Consider the following 27,157-nt stretch of genomic DNA (forward strand, 5'->3'; position numbering starts at 1 on the left):
GCGCCCTCCCCAGACCAGGCTGCAGCGAGCGTCCAGATGCCTGGCCAAGGGCAGCACCCGCAGCTCGCGTGCCAGCCCCTCGGCACGGGTGTCCGTTCCAAGGGCGTGGCAGGGCAGGGTCCCCTGCGCCCAGTAGAGGACTCGCAGGCTCCAGGTGACCACTTGGTGAGGGGGCCTGCCATCCCCTGAGACAGTCATTTGGGGAGACGGAACGCGGGCGCTGGCGGCAGGGCTCCCCGCAGCCGCCCGCAGCGGTCCTCTGGGAGCCGAGTCCTGCCTGGAGAACCAGCGCCCAGGAGCGGGAGGACACTGGAGGAAAGTTGGGGGTCGGGGCCGCGGAGCCGGGAGCTCGCAAGCCGGGCCGGTGTCCGCGTCTCATGAATATGCAGGAGCCTCCTCCCTCCCTCCGTGACGTCACGGGCCGTCCCGGGGTGAGCGCCGGAGCCGCTCCGGGTCCGCGCCAGTGAGCGCGGCTGCTGGCGGTGAGCGAGCGAGCGAGCGAGCGAGCGGCTCGGCGGCGGGCAGCGGAGGCCGAGCGCGGCGGCGCCCGAAGCGCACCCAGCAGGCAAAGCGAGGCGGCCGCGGCCCGGCGGGCGCTGGGAGGCGAGAGCCGGTGCGGGCAGCAGGCGGCAGCGGCAGCTCGGCGGCGGCGGTGGCGAGGATGCTGACCGGGAGGCTGTGCTGGGTGCCGCTCCTGCTGGCGCTGGGCGTGGGGAGCGGCAGCGGCGGCGGCGGCGGGGGCAGCCGGCGGCGCCGCCTCCTCGCCGCTAAAGGTGGGTGCTGGGGAAGTTTCCTCCTCTCTGAGGAGGGAGGCAGGGCGGTCTTACGGGTGCGAGCGCGGGGACCCGGGCTCAGGCTAGATTTGCACGCCCTCCCTTGCTGCAGCTCCGCCGGCCTCTGTGCGCCCGGGATCCCCGAAGTGAGCTCCCTGCTCCCCGAGAGGCTCCACCTGCAGACGCCGGCCCAACCCTGGGCGGGGTCCAGGGACGGAGGAGAAGGGGAGGTCTGCGAGGTCGGGACAACTTTGGGGGGCTGTCTCTGGCGAGGTGGGGGCGTAGTGCGGGGGTCGCGGGCCCCAGCCCACGGACAGCTTGAGCAGGGCGCGGGCGCGGGGAGGAGAGGCAGTTGTCTGCTCCCGCCCTGAGGGAGGGAATCGGCGGCGGTGCCTTCAAAGGAGGGAGCAGAGCGTGTCTCCAGCTTGGAGGTGGGTGGAAACTTGTAGTCTCCAGGGAAGCCCCCCCACCCAGGCTCGCCTCAGGTTCCCCCAGGGCGGTTGTGGCTCCCCTGGGAACGCGCGCCCTCCGGGTGCGCGGCGGAGTCCGGAAGAAGTGCGGGATGTGACGCCCCCCACAGCCTCCCCGACTCAACTCTGCTCGGGCTCGAGCCGGCCGAGGTGCCCACCCGGTGCAGTGGGAGATCCTGACCTCCCCCCTGTTCCCTCCCAGACCGAAGCAAGGTCCGGGTAAACGCCTGGCGCTGTTAGAAAACAGTAGGCTGGCGAGCAGTGCTTACTTTGACACCTGTCTGGGTGCGTGGAGAGAGCTCTGGGTTGGGGGTAACCAGGGGGCGCATCTGAAAGGGAAGGTCACGTGCTGGCAGGACCGGGATGGGAGGGGCGCGATACGAGTAGAGAGGGAGCTGGATAGTGGTGCGCTCCGGAGAGGGAGTGGGAGATCTGGGCTCGAGCGCCCAGCTTAGTGATAACTTGTTGATTCTCAGCGCTCTTGACGAGGAGGGTGTGCGCTCGGTTTGGGGGTTGTGGCCAAATCTACCAGGTAACGAGGAGAGCGGGGAACGTGGTTCCTGGAATCTTGTCTGACCATCATCAGAGGGGGAAGGGTTTGCACCTGTAAATAAACAGCCTGTACTAGAGGCAACCTGATTTGCAAGCTGGCTTTGAACTAGAGCTTACCAGTGGCTCAGGGAGAGAGTGTATACCAGGTTTAATTACTATTGGAGGGCTAGGAGAGTGAGAGATAGACTGTTTTCCGCCCCTGGACCTCAGGGATGCTTCTCCCACAACTTGTGAGGGATAAATTTAAGAGCAGAGTTTCTGTTTATTCTGTAACCTTAAAATTTTGGTGACATGGTTTTGAAACTCTTTTATAAGCGCACGTGCGGGTTTTTTTTTGTTTGTTTAGCTTTTTGTTTTTTGTGTGTGTTTTTTTTCTCAGTCATCCCCCTCCTCCTGTACCCTTGAGAGGCAGTTTCTTTTTTAGGAAGACAAGGAAAAACTCATTCTGAAAATTTCTCAAAGTGTGGTAAAGAAGTCGCTGATATGAGGAATCATTCTGAGAGACTGTTGTTTGGTAAAAACAAGAATTAAATACAATGAGCTTCCAAACCTTTTGCCCTCCTTTCCCCATGTAGGCACTTTGTTAAACAGGCAAATGACATGTTTTTGAAGATTTTTCATCACTTTGTAGCACAGCAAATGGTATATTTATAAGCAGATGTCTGCAAACTGGGGGGAGGGGGCTCACAGCAAGTGAGGAAAAGGGAAAAGCTTGTTTGTGTAGAGGACGTGGTGTGCTTATGCATTGCGGAGTTTTCAGGTCAGAATAGAAAGCTTTGCAGGCATAAGAGAGAAAGATGAAAAAGAAAAAAATCCAGGCTCCCAGTGATGCACGTGTATGTGTATAATTATGTGCATTTTAACCATTACTTTTCATCTTCCTCACTTAGAACATATTCATTTGGTAGTGAAAACAAGCCATTTGTCTTTCCCAGTGTAAAAAGTTGATTGGCCCTGGAGGGGTAAGGGTTGCTATGTGAATCCTCCTTCTTCCTTCTTTCCTGTTCCAGCCACTAGGGGGCTGCAAAGAGCGCTGTTAGCTGCATTTTTTTTTTTAAGACAAATGTGTAATAGTTGATCAAAACAGAGACATTTATTATGACACTTTAGTTGTTATTTACAGGAGTGACTTCCCTTATTACAATGCACTTGTATTTTATGTTTCCAAATCTCACATATTCTCTGAAGAATGTATGAGACACTAAAGGTATGCTTCCTACTGCTACTGATGTTGCTTTTTCTAAGGTTCATATCATTACTACTCCCATCATTGAAAAAGAGAAAAGTCAGAAAGACATGTCAAGAAGATTGAACAAAATATAGCTTTATTCCTGAATGTAGTACTGCATTCATGTGTAGAAGAAAATCAGGAGCGTGGCGTCGAGCTGCCTGGAGGAGTTGAACGTGCCCTCTGGACAAATGTCTGGAAGCACGCCTTCCCAGCTTTGGGCTCCTGTAAGATGTCATGTCTATGTGCACGGTTCATTTTGCCTTTGGGTTCCTTGCTTCTTGCTGCAGAGACTCGAGCAGTGAATCCCTTACAACTTTTGGGGTTTTTTCACCGAATCACTGAACTTTCAGTACAAACATATTCCTGATTTCTGAAATAATCCAGTGGCCAGGCAGTTATTATAACCAGTTCCCTTTATTTTTCTATTTCTTGGCTGTTCAAAAAAGATGAACACTTCTTAGATTCCTTGAAAAGACCAGATTTCATTCATCCTGCATCAGCTATGGTTACTGGACTGGGATGCTCATGGATTCTCCGGACTATGTCTTCAGACTAGAAGATCACTTTCCTCAGCCTAATTCCTTCTGTTACTCATCACACAGTCAGGCTTAGACATGGTCTCCCCTAGGAACCTTTCCTGACTGGTCTCCCAGACTCCCAGAAAACCGTGGCTGTCTATCTGGCATGCCTATGCTCCTTGTCTGGCCCCAGCTCTCTTCTGGGAGCCTTGAGGGCTGGAATCTTCTCCTGCTTCTCCTCGCATCTCCAGGGCCATGCTGCTGCCTGGTCTCCAGGTATATGTTGAGCAGTCATTAGCGATGGGTTTGTGACCCTACCTGTTTGCAATTGAAGTGGTATTGTTTTTTGACGTAGTTAGATGTTTTCTCCTCTCCTATATAAAGTGAAATTTGGGCTTAGGGAAAATCTGGGTTTCAAGCCTAGTCCTACTGCTTCCTAGCTAGATAATCTAGGGTAAATTTTCCTTATCTATAAAATAGGGATACAAAACTCTACCTTGCAAAGTAGTTGTCAGGAGAGGGCTTAGAAATCATTTAGTTCATGGCATAAAAATGGCACTGAATACACAACGACTATAATTATTTGTTACTTAAACACTGGGTTCTAGTGTCTGAAGTTTGGTGAAATTCCCTTTTTGACCTCTTGGCAATTCAGTAGCTTTGTTCATATCTTCTCTCAGCTCAACTCTGTTCTGTCTCTCTGTGTCTCTCTCTTTGTGTATGTGTGTGTGTGTGTGTGTGTGTAAATGCTGTATATAAATATAAGTGTACATTGATACACATTTGGCTTGAATTGTAAGAACACTTACCGCTTTCACTAGTCTCTGGTTGCCTTTGAGACCAGGGACCCCTTCTCATTTGTCTCAAAAGCCCTGACACTTAATGCAGGGCCAGCCTAGAGTAAGGACTTAGAATGTGTGCTGTATAACTCCTGTATCAGGAAGAGCTCCCTCGCTGCTCTTTCATTTGGGTTAAGCATGGCTCTCTTCTGACTCCTTTTTTAAGCATGCAGGGTGAATAAAGGATATCACAAACACGTTCAAGTATATTAGATATACTTGAAGGCTGGACACGGGAGAATGAGTGGGGTGGGGGGAGGGATGCTGAAGAGTGTGGCAAGGGTGGGAGGAGATGGTACAGATGGAATAGCAGGTATCTGACTACTCATAAGCCTGCCTTTTCTTCCAATGTCATAGAATGATTATACATGTCGATTGTTCTTTTCACAGTTACCCACTTCTTAGGTTGATAAAGGAACCCCACAAGGCATGCAGCATCCGAGCCAGAAATCAGACCAAGGGGCTTTACAGCTTGTGGTTGGTTATAAGCCAGGACCAGAGAGCCAGGTGATGTCACTCAAAGCCCACTTCTGCCTCTTCTTAGTGGCTTTCCAATCCTTGCAACAGGCACTTGTCCTTATACATTCTTAGGACCTTGCTTGTCCCCTGCTCTGTGCCCTCTGCTTGTATCAGTCCTCCAGCGGCATATCTGGCCTGATCAGTTTTCCTTCGAGTTCATCTTGAGTCTCGCTCCGAGGCTCACTCAATGTCTGTCCCCCTCTAGGATGTTCTGGGGTACCACCAGCCCCGTGTATGCCCAAACTCTTATCTCCCTCCAGGAATCTGCTGCTTACTCGGTGGCCTCCATTTGGGGGAGAGTACCTCTGTGCACACCCTAGTCAGAGCCCAAGAAGTCCTTCCCTATGCTTCTCTCTCCTCCTCTACCACACCCCATCCTTCATCATGTCCAGTTGATTCTACTCATAAATATCTAGAACCTTCTCACATCTCTCTATGTCCATTGCTATTGCCTTCTTCAGCAAGTCTTGTGTATGAAAGTGTAAGTTTTAATTTTGACCCTGTCCTCACCCCCTCCCTCACACTACTGTCAGGATGGGTGGCAACAACTTCAGTCCACCAGGCCTGCAAGAAATTCCATCCCAGCCATCATGAATCCATCCTTCATCATCCATGCTGGGGGCTGGTAGGATCCCCAGGTTTTGAGAATAGCTTTGTACTCTTGAAATTGCTTCAAGTTTCTGTCTCTTGCAGGCTATCACTTAAGATGTCCACTGTCTGAGCAGCATGGCGCCCTGATGTGCCCAGCTCTCTATTTCCACAGGTAGCAGAATCTTTGCTACCACTGGGGCTCCAGCACTGGAAATCCAATTCCTATAACATGTTTTGTAGCCATTGCCCTGTGTGTGTGTGTGTGTGTGTGTGTGTGTGGTGGGGGGGGGGGTGCTGTAGGGATAGGAGAGAGAGTAGGACACCAGTTCTTGTCCTGGAGGAAACCAGCCCTTTTCCCATGCCTGCATCTTCCATCGCTACCATAACCCCTTCTAGCAGCTCAGATATTCTTAGAACAAAGGTTAGGACAGGAAGTGTCTGCAGAAAACTTCGGCCTGCACTCTTGCAACCCAAGCCACCTCTGAAGTGAGGATGCATGAGGGCCCAGTTGCCTTCTGAGAACAGGGGGCGTCACCCCTGATGACAGTTGCTCTCAAGATTGTTCCAGGTTCTCCAGCTTGCATGAAAGTTGATGGTCTCCCCCCCCCCCCCCCGCCCCACTTCTTATCTGGCCTTCTCTCCTCTCAGGAACCCTCCAGAAACCTCCAGACATCAAATACAAACATCTAACAAGAGCTTACTGTGTTCCAGGCACAGCTGTGAGTGTTTTATAGGTATTAATACTCCTTCTGCCCTCTAGCCACTCAATCAGATGTGTGCTTTTATTATCCATATTTTAAAGGTGAGAAAACCAAGGCCAGGAAGGTGAAGCTACTTACCCAGTTCACCCAAGTAGTAAAACAGTAGAACTGGGAACTGAATCCACCAAGTCTGGTTTCAGAGTCTACCCTCTCCTCCATCGTGTCTGTGATTCTCAGCACCCAGGGCTGAGTGGGTTGGGAACTACTTGAGACAGCTGTAAAATAACACTGATGCCTGGAACCCACCCCCAGAGATTAGGCTGGGACCTGGGATTTCCTTTAAAGTTCTCAAGTATTTCTGATGCCCAGCCAAAGCTGAGAAACACTCCCATAGGCTGCTAACAGTTCCCCAAGGAAACCTTTGTTTCTTTACATGGGTTGCAAGTCTGCTTCTAGGTGGGGGCCTTGCGCATCTATATTTTACCACTTTTCGTTTCCCCCATCAAAGTGCTTGTTGCCTTCCTGCCTCATCAGGCAGACTATGAGCCCCTCAAGGGACAAGCCTCCTGACCACCTCTGCATGACCAGTGGCCAGCACTGTCCGAGGTCCATAGTGAATGCTGAGTGTGGAGAGAGGGAGTGCCCCAGGCTGATGCCACCTACAATGGCTGTGAGACCCTGAGGGCCTTGCCCTTGCAAATCTCTCCTGGTGTGTGCCCCTTCCTGCTCTTGGTCACTGGTAGAAACTGCCCCTCAGACCTCTCCCCTTTAGTTAGCTGTCTTTCCAAACCAATTAACAGCATTCACTTTGCAAAAGTTGAAAACACTCAGCTCTACAGATGAGTCAGGAGAACATTAACCACACCAAAATGTATGAGGGCGTCAACTCCCGCAGATGCCATTGGAATGCTCACGGAGAAAGGCTATAAACGCCATTCTCATTGCTTCTAAAAATGCCTAATTGGCTGAAATTTGACTTAAATTTTGCTGATTAAAAAAAACACATCACTTTTGTGACTTTTACTGCTTTGCATTTCCATGATGTCTCTTGTAGTATATAGTTTAAAAAATCTGCAGTTTTCAGACAAGTCTGACAAAGGTCACTGTGGAGAATGAAGGAAAGCCTTATGACCTGGACCCATGGATCAGTGTGAGGCTGGGGGGCAAATCCCTCACCCCTTGTGCTACCTCCCTCCTCTACCCAAGAAAGTTCTGAGTATCCACATGGAAGTGGGTCACAAAAGAAGGTGATCAGATCTAAGAAATTTGTTTTGAGACTTTGGGACTCCCCAAACAAAATCCCACATCTTTCTCTTTTTACACTACCTTACTATTAAGTATATTTTCAGGAGAAGTTTGAATTTACTGTTAAGTCCCTTCCCAGCTCTTTGATGTACAGCCTGCATATGTCACACAGCTGGTGGTCACCATGGTTACCCAAGAATGCAGCAGCTGCAGGTCCATAAATTTTCAGGGAAAAACCAGTCAAAACTGTTAATATTATGTCAAGTTGATGTGTCGTTTTCCAATTTGCATGGATAACTGCATTGCAGCAAATTAATTAAAACAGATAAATGTTAATCTAATGCATGTCTCCTTGTAATTAATGAAATATAGCCATTACAGGGGTGTTTGATTTATTATTTTAATTTATAAAATGCCGAATTCTCCTATAAAGTTAGATATAGGAATAGGAGAAGCTGACCCATATATAGCATTAGGAAAAATAATCACATTTCTATAAATTAATCACTCTCTAAAAGGATATAGTTCATTAACACCATGAACTGAAAGTGTTAGATGTAAATTAGATTAACCTTTTTAGTGACACTTCCATTTATATTGCGTATTCTCTTCAAACCCAAAGCACTTTACGTATATTAATTCAATTAACCCTCCCCAGACCCTTGTTAAGTAAGTACATATATCAAAGTTGGAAGGGAGGAGAAATGAAACCCTTCAAAGATATTGAAATCCTGGTCTTAGGATGCATTATTTATGATTTCCTCTACAGAAGTACAGTTTATCCCGGACTTATGGAGCTTGAGAACATGAGTAGGTATACAGGCTTGCTCTCTGGGCTGCCACGAAACACTTAGCATGTCACTCTGTCCCTGAAGGCAGAGATGCTTCTGCCTGATGCTCAGGCCATATGCTCTAAGGAAACTCCTGCTTATTTCATCAAAGGTACCCTAGTGACCTTGGGTTTGGCTGTGAACAGGACATTTCCAAGTAGGTGTGGGTGATGAGAACTTAGTACTCCACTGAGGCATTCAGTGGGTCATCTTCCTCTGGGCTGGCTACTGTCCTGCAACCTTGACCTTCTAGACTCTGAGGATGGGTCAGGAACAAGACCTTGGGATGTGAATGGGAGATGAAACAAGGAGTGATATGGAAATGGAGTTTACCCTCTCATCTGGGGTCTCTCTTCAGGCTTGTCTGAGTGGGTAGTAGAGACTGCTGTCCCTTCACCTGCTGGGATAGAGCTTGAGGCCCTGAGAGAGGAGATTTGTTCTCTGTCTAGCTAAAAGATGAAAGTTTCCTGAATGAGGATCTGGGTCTTCTGCTGCGGCTTGTCACCAGGAAGGTCACATCATTACGGGGGCCATGCCTGTGTGCGGGACTTACTGTCTGGGCTCCAGTCCTCCTGAAGATAGGCACACGGGAGAGGACAGGGATGGGGGCTTGCATTAGGCGAGCTTATGGAGGAGAATGAGGGGTGGAGACTCTAAGCACTCACTTAGCTTGATCGAATGGTTGTTTGAGGTTCTGAATGTTTATTTTTCCAGCTCTTTCTGCTTCAAGTTCTCAAATCCACAGGTGTTCTCTTAGGGGCAGATTCTCCCTATATTCCACACACCAGACCCTTTTGAAATGCAGTTCATGTCACACAACAGCCTGTAGCTCGAGGTACCAAACCTACCGTGGGCAAAGTTAACCTAAAGGGATGAATCACTAATGGTTAGACATGAAATCAAGTGTAGAACAAGTTTGGAGTATGGGGGATTCTTTTACCTGCTCCTGGAGTTAGCAAATCACTTGTTCTAGTCCCCCTGGCTCACATGCAAGGGCAAGTTAAGCCCACACAGTCCTAGAATCTCAGCTCATTGTGCTCTGCCAGAACTTCTTGGCACACAGCTCATACTGTCAAGTGCCTCAGCTTCTTCCCTCCAGACCCTGTCTGGGAGGGGTGAAGAATCAGGACTTAGACCCAAGAACGAAAAGACAAGCCCCCACTCAGAAATACATAGAAACTCTGGGAAATGAAAGAAGTATTGAGTTTGCAGTTCATGGTATTTTAAGAGCCTTCCTTCCCTCCCTTGTCTTCCTCCCTCCTTTCTTTCACTTTTTGGTGTTGTTTTTATTTTGTCTGTTTGTTTTTGTTTGTGGGAGGATGGATGGTCATTCGGAGTAGGAGAGGATAGGAGTAGAAAGAATTTCATATCCAAGACCTAGATTTTACCTTCCTGGCTTTTTGGTTGGTAGTTTTTCCTAAAGGGAAACCAATTATCTCTGCTTTATTGCACCATCATCAGAGATATCAAGATGGTTATGTCTTGCTTGATTATTAATTTTAAAATTTAAGACTTTTTAACGATTTTATTCTTTTAATTGGATATCATGATTACAGCTGCTTTTTTTTTTTTATTGCACTTACATCTTCTCCTCTTTGAACAGTCCTCTGCCTCCTTTCCACCCTAATTTCCCAGTAGTTAAATCCCAGCCCTCCCACCTAGAGGAACTCAACTCAGAGGCCAGTTAAGGATCTTTGCTTGAAACCATCACTTTTTCTGGAGTTTTGCTTCCAGATTGTGAAGCCCAGGGGGAAAAGGGAAGAGCTTGAGTCAGCCTTCGGCACCTCTGTCATTCCACCTTTTCCCCATCCTGTGATTGCTCATCCTGCTCACCCCCACCCCTCTAGGGTGTCTCTCTCTCTTTTTTTAATAGTTTATTGTCAAGTTGGTTTCCATATAACACCCCGTGCTCATCCCCACAAGTGCCCTCTGGGGTGTCTCTTCTCAAGACCTTGGTGGCCCTAAGCTCTGCATTTGGAGGTAGAGTTTGGTTACTCTCTGGAGCCAATCTTTAAAGTATTGTGAATAATGATGAGAATTCTCCTCCTCCTCATCTTACAGTTTGTTTTCTTGATCCAATGGAAAATGTGAGAAAGTATCTTTAGAAAACTTTGCTGCTTCTACTGATTGGAACTATCCGTGCTTACTAAAGACAGAGGACTTGCTATATAGCAACAACTTCAAAACAAGTCACCTGGTTCACACTTCCCGCTAAATGGGCTCCTTTATAGGAGTTTTGGGACCACCATGACTCCTGCCCCAAGTCTAGAGACACTGGTGCCTAAAGCTCTATTTACATCATCTTATCAGAGAGGAAGCCCATGTGACTTGCTGGGAAACTAAGGTAATGAAACATGATGCCTGGTCTCATTTGGTGATGTTTGCATTTATACAGTGCTACTCCACCCATAAGGTTAAACAGTCACACATTGGTGGCATTTAAGGCAGCATGGTAGGCTGCCTGGAGGGTGTAGAGAGTGAAGAAGATAGGTCTCTGTCATGGTGCTCAGACCATACTAGAATGATATCAGTTCCTGTGCCCAAATTGTGTGGACCCTCCAGGAATGAGTCTATGAGACATACCTTATATCACCTGAAAGTCGGTAGTGGGCGGCCACAGATCTTAGGAAACTGAGCTCCAGGCCATGCTGACTGCCAGTGCTGATGGGTCTTGAGTGCCTCTCAGTCTTGGGTCCTAGCAAGAGAGAACCTGATATTTAGTATGGATAGCTTCTGTGGCTATGGGTGACTCCAATTCCCTGCTTTGTGGGCCTTTCTTGTGCTTCTGTGCTGCTGCACATCATGCCTTACCTGCTGCCCCACTTTTGCCCTGCCTGGTAGCCTGGCAGTAGCCCTCACTGTGGGCACCTCTCCTGGGAATCCTTCCCTTTTTCCTCCCTGGACAAGGGAGGTATTCTTCTTGCCCCATTACATAGCTGCCATACAGACTTCTGCAGTGGCACTTATAAGATTATATTGTTACCTGCTTGCCCTCCCCTCACTAAACTGTGCATAACTCAAAGTCAGAGTCTATGACATCCTCATTCCTGTGTCTCCAGAAGCTTTGGGTGTAGGGAGGGTGGATGAGTGTTGGCTAGAGCTCCCTGGAAGCCACCTCTTTGCCTCATGTGGGATGCACGGTTGGGATGGAATTTTTCTTGTTAAATTTTTCTTGTTAAATTTTTCTCCTTAATCCTCCTGGGTCCCAGTGCAGGCACCCCTGAATAGGGCTGGTGGGGCAGGATGATTTGGTTAGGAAAGGTCAGCATCACAGGCTGGCTACTGGCTATCCCTGGCATGTGCTGGTGCATTCCAAGATGGGGAGATGGAGCCAGGCTGGAGATGAGTGACCTTCTGGGTGTGAGATGGGTATGGGGGAAGCTAAATGGTTCAGGGTCTTGTACCTCTGAAGCCAATGATACTGGGGGCCATTGCCAGAGTGTATCTTCTTCTGGGATAAGTAATGTAAATTAACTTTCCCATCAATGAAATCGCTTAGTCATAAGCTCCATCTTTAATTTGTAGCCTTGAACATTTGAGAGAACATCTTTTGTCACTGCACTGATGACAATTTAGTTGTGGCCATCGACAGCTATAGGGCTAACACTCTCCCCACCACACTGTTCCGTGTCACCCTGGGGATCCTGTGTGTTCCAGTCCACATTCTCTTAAACCCTAGATCATAGAAATCCTACATATGTAAAGCATGCTTTCTTTTCTAAACAGGTCATTAAAAGCACTTTGCAGTTTATGATGCCTGATGCATGGGTATGTAGAGGCAAGGGTGAAGTGTTAAGTAGAAAAGCTTTGTCATCAGTTAAAATGGGACTACCACATGAGATGAGGCCCGTAGAGTTCTCCCACCACAGACAGGGAAGCAAGCAAGCAGGAAGAGGTATCAACTTCTGGCTGTGCTGAGATTTCTAGGCTGTGCATGTAGTCCACCAAAAAATGAGCAAATGGGAAACTTTCCGAAGTCAAAACATTTACTTCTGGATCTAAGGATATACTGGTTCAGTACTGAGCATTAAAGCTTTGGCACTGTGCACAGGGAAACCCCACCTTCCCCAACCAGACCAAAACCTAGAACTTCTGAGGCTGGCATCAGAAAGGAGAGCTCCTGGGGACCCCCCACAGGGATGTGGTCTGTGGGGCAGGTGGCTAAAACGGCTCTATGACCCTGATGTCTCCCTTCTAGGGGTAGGGGGTTTTCTGTGGATAATGCTGCCACTCCCTGCATGGGCTGGAGTAGGGACCCAGACCAGATGGAATTACCCTCTTCCTGTAGCTGTGGCTCAAGTGGGGACATTTCCATTTATTCCCACATCAAGACTTAGAGCTTGGACCCAACAGCGTTTTACTAAAATCTCAGGGTCCAACACAGGGAAATATAGTAAAAGGGTTATGAATCCAGACCACTGGTTTTCATCCCTGTCAGAACAAATGGCCCCTTTTTACAACAAAGATTTTGTAGTGCCCCCATTGTTATCCTGCAATGAAATTTACTGATACTATTACCTGCTTGTATACATAATTTAACAAATCAATGTAATGCCTTGACTGAAATATAAAGGAACTCAAAGGAAAATGTATAGTAAAATAATATGTAGTGCTCTGGGCCCAACTCTACTGGAGAAAGTAATGAATTAGATGCTTGCTGTGAATCCCACAGCTATAAATGCACCCACGTGTGTTGTATTGGCAGTTCAAATGTCATGGGTAGTATTGGGGTGATGTAATTTTTAGATATGGTGAAGTATTTCTGGTGAAGTCCTGAACACGAAAAGTATACTCTGGCTTCAATTTATAGGGTGGCTGTATTCCTGGAAAACTCAGGGTTTATTAAAGCTATACAAACTATTTAGCTGACTCACTCCAGGGCCACTGGCATAAGGAGGAGACTTTGGGGCTCTCGATGATGTGTTGGGGGACATTCAGCCCAAGAGATGCCTGGACACCTGCAGTTTGTTCGTTCACTCACTCACTCACTCACAAATTCTCAGATCTAGGAGACACCAAAGAAGGATCCCATATATATGTGCTTAAATTGCCTTAGAGGGTAGACAATTTCTGGAACTATAGCCTTCCTGGGTGCCTTTTGGGGAAAAGGAAAATGCCACCTGGACAACTGAAAGAAGTTTTCATATTTCACAAGAATAAGGCTTCCCAGCAAGGTGTGTTGGAAGACCACATTAAGCCCATCAACCATGTGCTGGAACATTAAGTAGACCAGTGGAAGAGAGGACTACTGTTTTGCCTCCTGTTACGTATAGAGATACCTGCCGGTCCTTCCCCTCCTCTGTTACTCTACTCCATAATCACAAGGGCAGGTGGGAGGGGAGGGGGCAGACCACACTGAGCCCCTCCATCAGAGATTTGGGAATGCCTTGCCTTTGTAGGGGGGCGGGGGGAATAGAAGATCTTTCAATTAGATAGGACATCTATGTTAAAAATGACCTGGATTGAGCCTTAGCAACTGAAAGAGAGTGAAAAGCTATGGAATGGGCTGAAATATCTTTGAGACACTTCCTACCCAGGAAAGAAGAGGCTGATGTAGCATAGTGGGGGGGGGGGGAGGGCAAAAATAACATCATTTTATGTTTATAACCCAATGGATTAAAGTCCAACAAACAGTTTAGAGTACTCATTATGGTCAGTACTGATATTTCAGAGTTAAAACCCTGTTCTTGGGGCACCTGGGTGGCTCAGTCAGTTAAGCATCCGACTTCGGCTTAGGTCACGATCTCATGGTTTGGGGGCTCCGTGCTGACAGCTTGCTCAGAGTCTGGAGCCTGTTTCAGATTCTATATCTCCCTCTCTCTTTGACCTTCCTCCCTGCTCATGCTGTCTGTCTGTCTCTCTCTCTCTCAGAAAGAAATAAAACATAAAAAAAATGCTGTTCTCTTGAAAAATTGTTCCTTAGTGTTCTCATTGATAATGTAGAGGATGAGAGGTTTTTTTTTTTTTTAATGTTTCAGATTAGTGAAATTTATTACATTAGAAAAAGGATGAATACATATTTTAAATTGGTTGTTACATTAAGGAACTCCACTGTTCTCACCTATTGTTATGGACTATAGCAGCCTCAAACTGTACCTTAGAACTTACTAGAAATGCAAATTTCTTGGGCCCTACCCAATGTTACTAGATTAGAGTCTAATAGTTTTTTGGGAAGAAAAGACAGTAATATCCATGACTCAAAGGACTACCTATCCCCTCCTCTCAATTGCTAACGCCTCTCTCCCTTTGTTTGTTTGTTTCTTTTTTTTTATATAGTTTATTGTCAAGGTGGTTTCCATATAATACCCAGTGCTCATCCCACAAGTGCCCTCCTCCATGCCCATCACGTCCCTTCTCCTCCCCCACCCCCATCAGCCGTCAGTTTGTTCTCAGCATTCAAGAGTCTCTCATGGTTGAGGATGAGGGTTTTTTATTGTGTTGTTTTTAATCCCTAGGTGTCTTATTTTTCACCCTCCCTTCACATAAGCTTGAGGTATTACTAAGAGAGAGGCTGAATTGCCAAAGAGAGTTTCTGTAACTTTGAGATGAAAATGCATTTTAATATTCAGATTTAATAGGAAATGGTATATCCCCTTAATAAGTAGTTCAGTGACATTTGGTAGTTCTGTAATATTTGACTTGGAGTGGAGTTTATAAAAATTTCAGCCCAACAGTAACTTCAGGGCACTAAGGGATGTATGTATTTCTGAAATAAGAAGACCTGGTTGACATTCTGATTCTAAAATCAACATCATCTCTTATGCGTCACCATATTTTCAATTATAATGGACTATAAGCTGTGAATTTAAAAGCAGCTTCCCTGCAAGTTCCCGCACAGACCCAGCTTGTGTGGAATAAAGAGAAGAGCCTGGGTGGGAGGGAGAGTTCTCACGCCCACTCTTCCAACTTAACTTACTAAAATGCTTCCTTCTCTGAGTAGGCTCTGCTCTCACCCCACCCCCACCACACATTGGTTCCTTGGGGATTTTCTTGAAAGTGGAGTCTTTTCTAATTTCCTGGGGGAATTTGCATTCTGATTTGCCTGAAATGGTTGAACTTGGGAAAGGTAAAATCATGGCAGTAAAAGCCTGAGGTTGTATGAAATACCTCTGACAGCTAGACAAAAGTATTTCTAACAGGAAACTTGGGGATTAAAACAAGTGTCTAGGGCATGGTGTTCTGTTATCTCTTTGGCATTTCAGGATGAATTCAGACTTTCTCTGCTTGTTTGTTTCCCATTCCAGCATCGTCTCACTCTCCAAGTAAAAAAAAAAAAAAAAGCCCTAACAGGATTATATCAGGTTCCAGGAATTGCAGTTTTTGGCAGCAGTTAAGGTGAGGGGTTACCCTTAAGCAGCCCTAGGATGCAGTGGTTTTGTGGAGTACTGTAATTTTTTTTCTTTGCCAAGAGGCTCAGAAGTAGACCTCTGAGCACCAGAGGGCAGTCCCCAAACCACGTCTGTGATGGCCAGCCCGGGATGAAGAAGGGCCAGCTCTTTTCCCCATCTACCCCATTCAGCGAGGCCAGAGGAATAGAATAGCTATGGAGTTAGGTGGAACCTACAACCAGTGGCTTGGAATTAGGGACTTCCTCCCCCCCCACCCCCCAGGGGATGTGCACTCCAGGCTGGAGGTTATTGCAGGTCCTGACCCCCTCTTTAACTTGCGTTGTCATCAGACTCCATAAGATGCAGGTTGGATAGAGAAAAGACAGTAGCCGTGGAGATGTGTGGTGGGAGGGGATTTATGTGGCCCTGGACAATCGTAACAGACACCATTGGTGCCATGCCCGAATTCCCTCTGTGCCTGCCATTTTCATGCATTCAGGCCCTACTTCCAGCACCAGTGGCCTTTTGCCGGTGGCTTTTTCTGGCTACGAGACCCTTCTCTTTCTGTTTATGTGCCAGGTCAGAAGACCAGGACTTAACACCCCCAGGAATGATCCTCCACCCATGATTGACAGGAGTTGTTGGGTCAGTACCCCAGCACCCTTGCCACTCTGGTGAGAGACTATATGAAGCTTTTCACACAGTCCCCTGAAGTCCCCGGAAGCCTGGGCACCACTTGCCCATGGTATTGACTTGCTTCCATCCTTTGTACCTGAGTCCCTGCTCCACTCTCCTACTGGTCTTTCCTGACATCACCTCCCAGATAAATCACCTGCATCCAAAATCATGGACTCAGGTGGGGCCTGCTTTTGAGGGACCTCGAACTGAAAGCGGGAGTGAATGAGAGAAGGTATTTTGTAGGGAGTGCATGCTATGCTCTCTGTGAGCTCTTCCTCTACACCATCCCTGGGGGTAAATCTTAGATCTCAGGATCTGAACATCGACAGTCCTTGGCACATCCAGGCAGACTTGCTTGGTGGCTGTGCGTTCCCGAGGGACATTTGTAGGACTGCTCATCCCTACCTCGTGTCTCCCTTCAGTGAACATTGAGCACTCATGTGTAGCGCTTACACATTCCTTCACACCTACTGGGGTTAGAGGCCTCCCTGCAGCAAATGCCCTGTGCAGTGCTCTGTGGCCAGCTGGAGCAGGCACCTGGCCCTGCAGTGGTGGTGGCTTTTATTCTGGGCCCAGGACTCTCAAGGCTCCTTGAGGGCAGGGTGGCACCAGCTCCTTCCCCAAGATCTGAACTAAGGTTACCTCCCTGCCCTCTTGAGGTGACAGGAGTTGAATTAGGCTGAGCACCTACAGCACACGATCATTCACATGTCTGAGGGAACATCTGGCCTCTGACTGCAGCCAGATTTCTCCAATGTCTATTTTCAGCATTCTCCCAGAGCACCTATAAGTGAATTTGCAAAGCAGGTACCTCTGTCTGCGGCACTTCCTTCACTGATGTGGCACAGCGGGCAGAAGGAAAAACCTCCCCATCTGCTCACCTTGGCTTGCCCACCGGTCTGAATTCCTGCAGTTCTATTATTTCAGGTGAGGCACTGCAAAACCTGGCTGATACAAGTTCCGCCCTTTCTCTGAGAGACTTACTGCGCTGAGCCATTGTCAGCTGAGCTGTTTGATGTGAATTAGTCCCTCAGCCCACATGGCCCGGGCTCAAGTGCATGGGATTTAGTTTTTTTTTTTATTATTCTTTTGACACCCAAATGACTTTATTTCAGAGGTGAGTGCTATCAGCATATAAAATGTATGTAAATAGGCCATTTCAGGTGCTGAACACAACATCTGATTTATTTAAAAAGTTCTCTTAATTATGGGTGGCTGACTGATGTGTGGTATATAAATAGTGTATGGATCCTGGTGTATGGATTGTTTTATTGGTCCTGATTATGCCACTTAGAAGCTATGTGATCTTGGAAGAGTTGCTTAACTTCTCTGAACGTCATATTTCTCATCTCTAGGATGGGTATATTAAGTCCTATCTCAAGATGCTGTTATAAAGTAAGTGCACCCAAGGACCTAAAACATTTGGTATACAAGAGTCTGGTGTTCTCGTTATCTTTTGCTGCCCAGCAAACTACCCCACAGCTTACTGATAGAAGGCAATCATTTTATATGCTCACAGATCCCATGGCTCGGGAATTTAGATAAAGGAGAGCGAGGAAGAGAGGGTAGCCTGCCCTGTTGCATGATGTCAGTGGTCTTGAATGACTGGGAGTTGGTTGGGATCACCTGGAGGTTTCTTTATTCATGAGTCTGGTGCCTGGGCTGGTAAGGCTCAAGGACTGAGCTCAGCTGGGGCTACTGACCAGAGCCCGCACACGGCCTCCGCTGTGGTTTAGCTTCCTTCCTGTGCGAAGACCTTGGGATGGTCATACCTCTTACCTACCTGGTAGCTCACGGGTCCTGTGCACCGAGTAGAAGCTGCATGGCTCTCATGGACCCAGCTGGACCCCTCTCCTAAGTCATCTAGAAGCCGGTCCTCCTCACCTCTAGGGTAACTCTTGCTAGATGATTCTTCCCTGGTTCTGCTTGTCTCTGACTTTGGCCTTTGCCAGAGCGGTCATGACTTTCCCATGGCCCAAAAGGGAAAGGATGGAGGATGCTTATTTCCTAGGCGGCAGGCCCAGGGCGCACCCTGTGTGGGGGTGAGGGCAGGTGCAGCATGCGTGGCAAAAACTCTGAAGGACAGGCAGGTCCCTGTAGTGTTGTGCCCGAATCGCGAGTCCCGGGAGACCTCCAAGGAGCCGACACCGATGCAAGTACATAAGGGTCTTTATTACAAGCTCAAGCAGGGGCTCACCCGTCTACCGGCGCAGCGGCAGCAAGGAGAAGCCCCGAACAATAGCGAGCAGGGTTTTTATGGGGTAAGGGACGGGGTGTTACAGTGCACATGTTGTACGTATTGCATCATCACATAAGCATCAATCATAATTGTACAGCACCCATGATAACAGTTTTGACCATTCAGTACCTGTGAGGCGTCGGTTACTTTTGGTGGGACCCAATCATGACCTTTGAGAATCCTTTGAAAATGACCAATTATGAGGTGAGCTCAAAGGGCCTACGTGGGGTTTAGGCAAGCGGTGAGTGATTGGCTACTTTGTTCAGAGTAACTACCTGCAGTTCCCAGCCCTGACTCAGACCACTGGAATGTTACACATTTCTTTTGATTGGCTGATCTGAGGGTGGTTTCAGCTGAAGCTTTTCCTGGAACTGGGCTACTGCAGCCCGAGGTGGCTCTTAATGGAGGACTTAATTTCAGGCTTTTCAGTAGGAGGTTGGGCCTGAAGGCCAAAGAGGAGTGTGGTAACAGTGGTGAGACTTGGGGGTTAGTTGTCCCTATCCTAGAAACTTTACACACATCAGCTCATATCATCCACACAGGAGCCCTGTGATGTGGGTCTCATAACTTCCCCACTTTGTAGGAAGAAGCTGAGTGTCTGACTAAGCTTTAGTAAGTGTGTCAGCACTGGCCTTGGGTCTAGAAGCCAGATTTGTCTGACTCCAGAGCCTGGGCCCTTAACATCACTGTGGTATGGAGCATAGCATCTCAGTTGGTGGCACATTTTCATATTTTCTCTACTGTGCATTAATCATTTTCCCTGACTCCTGTTCTGTACTCGCTGAGGGCAAGAGTATGTCTTTTCCTCTTATATTCCTCTCCTGTTCACATGCGATACCCTTAGCAAATAACACTGGGGCTTGGCAAAGAGGCTATCATCTCTTTTCAGGGGCCCAGTGAAATGATTTTCTTGTTAGCCACACCAGCTGGGCTCCGGTGGGTTGGGGGTAACTTCCCTCAGCAAGGAAGGCATTGTTGCTTATATCCTAGTCTCCAAAGGAGAGTTTGTTCTAGTTTATTGTTGAAGTATGGGTTTTGAAATTGAAACACAGAAAGTCTACTAAAGGGATGTCCCATTTGGAACGGGCTCTCTCTCTCTCTTTTTTTCTTTTCCTGTTTTCAGGTTAAAAGCAATAACCAGGAAGCAAACAGAATGAAAATCCTCTAAAGAATATTGTGAATGGCTCTGACGGGTTAAAGCTGCTGGATACATGTGAAATTTACATGACAAAAACCTGAGCACAATGCTGATTGTCATTCACCAGTAATAGCATTCCCTGAAAAGCTAAAAATCTTAATTAAAAAAAAAAAACATTGCATCATTTATATTTGCTGGTAAGTGTCCCTTTGCCTGAGGAACTACTCAGACTACACTCTTGCTCTCCCCAAACTTAACTTCACCAAGGCTGGGTCGCTTCCTCCTTGACCCCTCACCCCCACTTCTTCCTGGGTTTGGCAGGCTGCCTGGAGCATAGGAGGCTTCAGGAATGATTGGAAAGACAACTCTCTGCCCTTACATCAAGAAGATGTAAGTTTTAGTGGGGAAATTAATGAGCTGACAGATTAAAATATTAAATGGTGATTCTGGACAGGAGGGCAACACAAGCACTGAGTGAGGCTGGAGTGTCAGGGCTGGTGGAGATGAGGAGAGGTGAGGAGGGAAGAAGATGCCTGCTCTGTGCTGGAGGAGGGGATGACTGCCAGCCACAGCTGACACTTAGAGTTGGGGCACAATAGTTGTTTTGCCCTATAGGTCAGCACCACCTCCTCTCCCTCTAGGACTGGGTGCCTTCCTCTGCTCCTTACCCACAACCTCCATCCAAGTTCTCCCCTTGTGGGGAGAGATAAAGTCTACTCATCTGGGATTTTTTCTGTGAAGCTTTACCTTTCTCCTCCTACAGCGGTGCCCTGACTCTTACCTGTACATACCTCAAAAAGACTTCATTCAATATTCCCCCTCCTTTTTTTTTAAATTTGAGAAGGTGAGTTTGCCTACCAGATAGTGAGGTCTATAAAGAGGCCGACCTCATGCCTGAATTCATCCCTGTTTTCCAGCCTGGTAACCAGCTGTCAACTGGGTGAGGGCACAAGGAGTGAATGGATGTTGATTCAAACAGATGCCCTGGAGTGTGTGGGGCTCTGAGGGTTCTGGAGAAAGAAAATGATGTCAGCCAAAGTCAAGAGAGAGTATGTGCCATGTAGGATGCATGCTGAGACTGGCCCATTTGCCATAGGCTTTCATATGAGGCCTGGGGAGAATGGCACCCCCTTTCTAATGTAGGGCCCTAAGGCCCTGAGCTCGTGGGGCTTGGGCTAGCACAGGAAATGTTCTCAGGCACAGAAAGTCTCAGAAATACCACAGGAGCCTGTGTGTCAGACTCATCAAAGGCAAGCGCTTTCCCTTGTTTTTCTGATTCTTTTTTCCTGCTGAGTTACTGCCCGTGAGTTACTACCCATCAGTGGGGGACCCTGTGTGTTTGATGTAGATCCACACTGCAGATGAGGCCAGAGCCATACAGAGACGGGGCCCAGTGAGGGTACCAAGGCTGATTTTGCTCTCCTTCCCAAGGGGAACCTGGGACCAATTCTTACTCAGACGGCTGGCCAGAACACATACTGTTCCTGCCTGATTGGATACATTGTTGCCCTGGAACAGAGTATGGCCACCAGAACCCTTACCCATAGTGATGTCTCTTAGGATCTTGGGGGTGCGGTTGTCAATGAGGACCAGGAACACAACTGGGCCACTTTTGGGAGGGCTTACTGGTCACATGGTATAGGTGCCCCACCTCTAGCCCTTGCCCAAGAGGTATGAGAGTCAGCGATGCGTGCTCATTTTCTTCTGAGCTTTATCTTCCTGCTGTCCATATTTCCCTTTCCTCTGCCTCAGTAGTTACTTTTGTCCTTTGGCACAGCCTGCATTTCTGCACAAAAGATTGAAATCCATCATAGCATGTGTTGGGGGAAAATGAATAAAATAATAAATTTGATTTTTGCCCAGGGAGGCATGATGAACCTGGAAGACACTACTGGTTAAGATGTACTTGGTGGGCTTAGGGAATACGCACTAGGGGAGGAAGATGCATTAGGAACTTTTGCAGAAGTTAGGAACCTCTGCAGAAGTATACCTGGCAGTCTGCGCTCCTTCCAATGAGTTGGTGTGTAGCTCTGTTGAGTCAAGATTGGACAACAGTCTCATGCAGGGAAAAACCAGCATGTCTGGGAAAAGACGTACTCTGTGAGGCATTGTGCATCACATCTCCATTAGGTATACCATATTCATCAATTCTAAGGCGATTTTATTTCAAATGTTAATGTCTCTAAAACAGGATGAATCTTATAATCATGGTCCTACATGTCATGAAAGGCAATACATGGCAAGCAGTGTCATTCATTTGCCTTTTTGCTATCAGATCTGTCCCTGCTTTGCTGTTGCTTTACTCTGTATGGCAGGGAACTGTGTTCTCCAGCTGCCTTGCCAATGGCTCTGGTTAGGTACAATCATTGGGAGGCATTGGTGGAAGACTGAGGAAAGTGGAAAAGGGAGAAGCCAAAATATTCTTCCCTCTCTTCCTCTGCATGGGGTGATCCCATTGCCGCCATACATCTGCCCTTGCTAATTCCCCTCCTGCAGGGGAGGCCTGGCAGCCTTTCAGGTTGGCATCTGTTGACCCTTCCTTCTCATTTGTCCCTCCAGCCCTGGATGGTAGTGGCTTCCTGCCTTGCCATTTGCTGTTTAACTTCCCTATACTACCTACCTTGGGTAACTAATTCATTGCATTAAACTTCCTTTCTTTGAAGTACCTATAGTAGTTACTGTTTCCCTTGTTAGATCCTGAGTAATACAATGATCTATCATCACAAGATTTAGCACTGAGGAACCATTATTTCTTTTCCCCAGATGCATTCTACTGAATCTGGTTATGTTGAGGTTACCAACAGTCCCTTTGATGCCAGTCGCAAGATTCTTTGAGGTTTGTGGCACTTGACAGTGTAGCTATCCCCTTTTGTTGAATTTTTCCTTTTCCCTGTTACCTGGGGTATCCACTTCTTCCCCTTTGCTTCTTAAATTTCCTCGATCTCCTTTGCCCAGATACGTCTTCTGTAACTCCCTTAAATGTTGGGTTCTATAGATTCTCAGGATTCCTCTGCCCTCCCCCCCCTTTTTTTCCCACTCCACCTGCCCACACCCACAGCTTTAAATACAGCCTTTTTGCAGCATGGAACTCTATCCCAAGCTTCAGACACAGAATTCCACTATCACAAATTCAAAGTGTTCTTGACTGAACTCCCCTTGTCCATCCCTCACCATATATCAGCTCATTCCCCTGTATTCAATATCTCAAGTAATAGAGCCTCATCCATCCTGAGATCCAGATTAGAAACATCAGAGGGTCATTTTAGACTCTTCTCACTACCTCCCAAGTCCAGCTGGTTTCCAAACTGTATACCCAATATTGTATATAAATATTTAACAATCAGTTCTTTCTGATTCATGGTACTTGCCAATTTTTTGTGTAGGTATTCCCATCATGGCTGTGATTTCAAGATACTGGTGTGACATCACTGAACATGCACTTGGGAAGAGATGTGCACAATCAGTTCTTATGAGCTGGTATACACATGTTCCACATACCACTGTACTATTGCCACTCTTTCATCCCATCTTCTCTTTCTCAGCCTTGGCCCCTGTTGAGATGCCTCCTTACTGCCTTTTCAGTCTCTTTCCCTTCCAAGCATCCTTCACCAGACCTGAGCACATCAGCCCCTAACCAAGAAGCTGTAGGAATTTCCCATTACTTAGGAGAATCTCAGAAGTAGAGTCGTCTTGGTCTTGATCCTGGAGGATGCAGCCATGCCTATTCTCCCAGGTCTAACACTGGGCTTGAGTCACTAAGGGGCTGATTCTCTTGACATTTTGCTTCCTTCTGTGTCTTTCATCACTTTAGCTGTTTTGAGTATGCAATCATATATTTGCCTGGTGGGCTGTGTATTCATGACCATGAAAGAAGCCAGGGGATGATTCAGCTTTGTGCCTGGGGGCTGGGAATGGAGCCAGGGGATTCTTATGATAAGGGGGTAGATCTTTTGAATGTGTCAGTCATTTTGGGCTGCTGCAAAGACTCTCATGAAATAAATTATAGTTTAGAAAGAAATTATTAATCTTTGGGAGATTACTAAATAGGTCATGAAAAACTGAAGATTCTCTTGGATATGTGTTACAGTTAGAGAAAACAGATTCAAATGCATAGCCATGCCTTCACCTAATTGCTAGCCCTTTCTTCTAGAAATAACAAGACTTTGCTGAATGCCTGCTTGGGGTGGGCACTGGAGATACAGAGATGAGCGAGACATGGCTGAAGCTCACAGGCTAGAGAGTGACCACGGAGTCCAAGTACTTCTGTCTCTTGTTCATAAAGGGAAGGCAGGGAAAGACTTCTGAAGTCATTCTCAGCCAATTAGCACTTTTGCCTCATCTTCCTCTTTATGCATGCAGCCAAAGTCCCATCAACCCTACGCCTACCTCCCAGGGCTCCTGTTTTGTTGAGGTTTTGATTAAAATAGGAGATGACTCTGAAAAGCTGACTGTGTTTAAGAATATAGAATTATTCATTTGTGTCATCATTGTGTAAGCGTGCGCGTTCTTACCTCTTTCCTAGATATTACGGCAGTGTGGGGTGGGGGTGATGGGAGATGTAAATGCATAAAAAGATTCCACCTCTGCCTTTCAAGGGGCTTACACTCAAAATATGGATAGAAATGGAGTTTCAACAAATTGTAGAATAAAATTAGGTGACAACATATGGTGTGCACCAGTTGGTGCTCTAGGTGGTCTAAAAGTAGAGAAAGGGACATGGATTCAAGTTATAGAGTGGTAAGTTGCAGTGAAGACATTTCTACATTTTCACAGATGCAAGGATTAGAGAAATGCAATCTGCTTCTTATCCTTACAGCAGGGTTTGCTTTTACAAGGAACATGAAAGACTAGAGGGTTTCTTTGAATATTGTTTATTTTATTTATTTTGTAATTTAAAAAATTCATTCTCATTGTAGAAACTTAAGGAAATACACAAAAAAATAGTAACAGTGCTTAAAATTTTGCATTAAAAGATTAACAATTATCCATATTCCCCATCACTCAGAGATAATCCTAAAAATATTTCAGAGATTTTTCTATGCATATTTTTACATAATTTAGTTCATACCATATATACAATTTATATCTTGCTTTTTTCACTTAACATTATCACATAAGTATTTTTCCAAGTTATTAAAAACTCCTCATAAGCATTGCCTTTAATGGCTACATAATATTTCAATATGTGAGTATATCCCTAATTTATTTGAGCAGTCATTTTGTCAGATATATTAGTGATTTCCATATTTTTTTGTTATAAATAATCTTGCAGTGAAAATTTTGTCTTTTTATGTCTTGGGATACAGTTCTAGAAGAGGTTTCAGAGGATAAGGCCATTTAAGGTTCCTGATATGTTTTGCCAAACTGCTTTCTAAGAGAGATCCATTGGTTTATATTCCTATTTAAAAATGTATTTTTAACATTTATTCATTTTTTGAGAGACAGAGACAGAGTATGGAGGGGGGATGGCAGAGAGTGAGGGAGACACAGAATTTGAAACAGGCTCCAGGCCTTGAGCTGTCAACACAGAGCCTGACACAGGGCTCAAACCCACAGACTGTGAGATCATGACCTGAGCTGAAGTCAGATGCTTAACCGACTGAGCCACCCAGGTGCCCCTACATTACTATTTATATCTATTTCTCTTTCTTCTATTATCCATTAACAGGTATAATTAATATACAATGAGCTTTACATATTTCAAGTGTACAATTTGATAAATCTTGATATACATATATACCCACGAAGCCAGCATCTCCACAAAGATAATGAGCAAATCTGTCACTTCCCAGCTTTTCCTCATGCCCCTTTGTACTCCCTCCCTGCAGACAATCACTGTTCTGCTTTCTATCACTGTAAGTTTGTTGGTATTTTCTAGAATCTAGAATATATATAAATAGAATTATACAATATGTACTCTTCTTTTTGTCTGGCTGCTTTACTCAGCATACCTATTTTGAGCTTCACCTGTTGTAGCATACATTAATCATTCATTCCTTTTTATTACTGAATAGTATTCCATTGTGTGGATGAGCCCCAATTCATTTATCCATTCAGCTGATGGACATCTGGGTTGTTTGCAAATAAAGCAGCGATGAACATTCATTTACAAGCCTTTAGTGAACATATGCTTTAATTTCTCTTGGGCAAATACCTAGGAATGGAATGGATGAGTCATATGGTGCTTGCATGTTTAACTAACATCTTTTGTTAGTAGTAATTACCTCTTAAGATAAAACATAAATGCATTATAATGATAATTATTATTTTTAAATGATTTTAGCTGGCTCAGTGGACATGCACTGGTTCCCTGATCAAAGATGAGGTGAGGGAGGAGTGGAAGTGAGGAGGGGCACAGAGACCCCTTTCTTGCCCCACCTTTAGGTATTCAGCGGAGAGTGACCAAGGGGGATGGTCTGTGCACAGTTCTACAACCCAGTACTCCCCACAGTGGGTCTGTAGCCCTGGCCCTGCTCATGACACCTCTAGACCTCTCCCCATTTTCCTCAGAAGAACAGACTTGGGCCCTTCTGATCTCTGATTGGAGTGTCCTACTTGGGCTCAAATTTCTTTCTCTTCACAGTACTTTGTGATGAAGTCACCTGGTCCTTCTCTGCTAGTCACATCACCCCCTTTACCTTGTCTACACCTAGTAGCCTTCCTAAGGGAAAAACTAAGCACCAGCCGTCAGAGGAGGGAGTGATCAAAACTACCTCCCTTGGGCAATTGGAGAAGGGCTCTGAGAAAGCAATACAAGCTGCAACACCGAACCTTAGATTGTGTGGTTCAGTGGCAGAGGAAGGGAACCACAAGAAATTTTCTGTATACCACAACATTGCGTGGTCATAATAAACACATGGACTAGATTATCACCTCCATTTTTCTGATGAGGTAATGAGACTCAGAGAGTTTGGGAAATCTGCCCAAGGTCCCAGCTAATAGGGAGTGAGCTGACAGAGTACACACGCTCTTTGAAGGACCGGGGTAGGCCTTGAAATGGCAAGAAAAAGGGTGAGATCATTTTTGCCCTCTGAGTGGTATGAGGCACCTGCTCTTTTTCCATTGGTCCTGGAAACATGAACCCCTGTGCTCTGCAGAGGAACATGCCATGGCTGAAAGGGGCTGTACCTCCTTTTTCACCCTTCCTCCTGGGAGCACATTCAGAGGCAGGATGTGTGAGCTGGGACCAATCCCAGCTCACTGAAGCAGCCTGAGGGTGTTCAGCTCACACATGGCCTACACTGGGGCCCTGCGTCCCAGCATCTCTGGTGTTATTTAGGAGCTGGGAAGACAGAGAATGGTATTGTTCCTGTGCCAGTCTTTCTTTATTCTTTTCTGTGTCTTCTCAGAGTCACTCACCACACTGATCCTAGAGATGAGTCTCTGATATAGCTGATAAGCTTTCTTTTTTGTGAGTTCTTTGAGCTGTTTTATGTTTGTTTCTTTGTTTGGGAACTGCAACCCTAACCAGAAGGCCTTTGCTTCCTGGCTTCACATTCTGTCCT

The 27,157-nt window shown here is 46.5% G+C and overlaps 1 protein-coding gene across 1 annotated transcript in view; it reads left to right on the top strand.

Annotated features, from left to right (window-relative positions):
* Positions 1-544: 544 nt before the first annotated feature.
* The window catches only part of CLSTN2 (calsyntenin 2), a 634,687-nt gene continuing 608,074 nt past the window's right edge, over positions 545-27,157 (top strand). Inside the window, exon 1 of the mRNA XM_039248556.1 lies at positions 545-773. Within this exon, the coding sequence (XP_039104487.1) occupies positions 662-773 (112 nt within the window). The 5' untranslated portion in view covers positions 545-661. The remainder of the gene's footprint in view (positions 774-27,157) is intronic.

This window comes from Hyaena hyaena, unplaced genomic scaffold (assembly GCF_003009895.1).
Source record: "Hyaena hyaena isolate Hyena2069 unplaced genomic scaffold, ASM300989v1 scaffold_311, whole genome shotgun sequence".
NCBI lineage: Eukaryota > Metazoa > Chordata > Mammalia > Carnivora > Hyaenidae > Hyaena > Hyaena hyaena.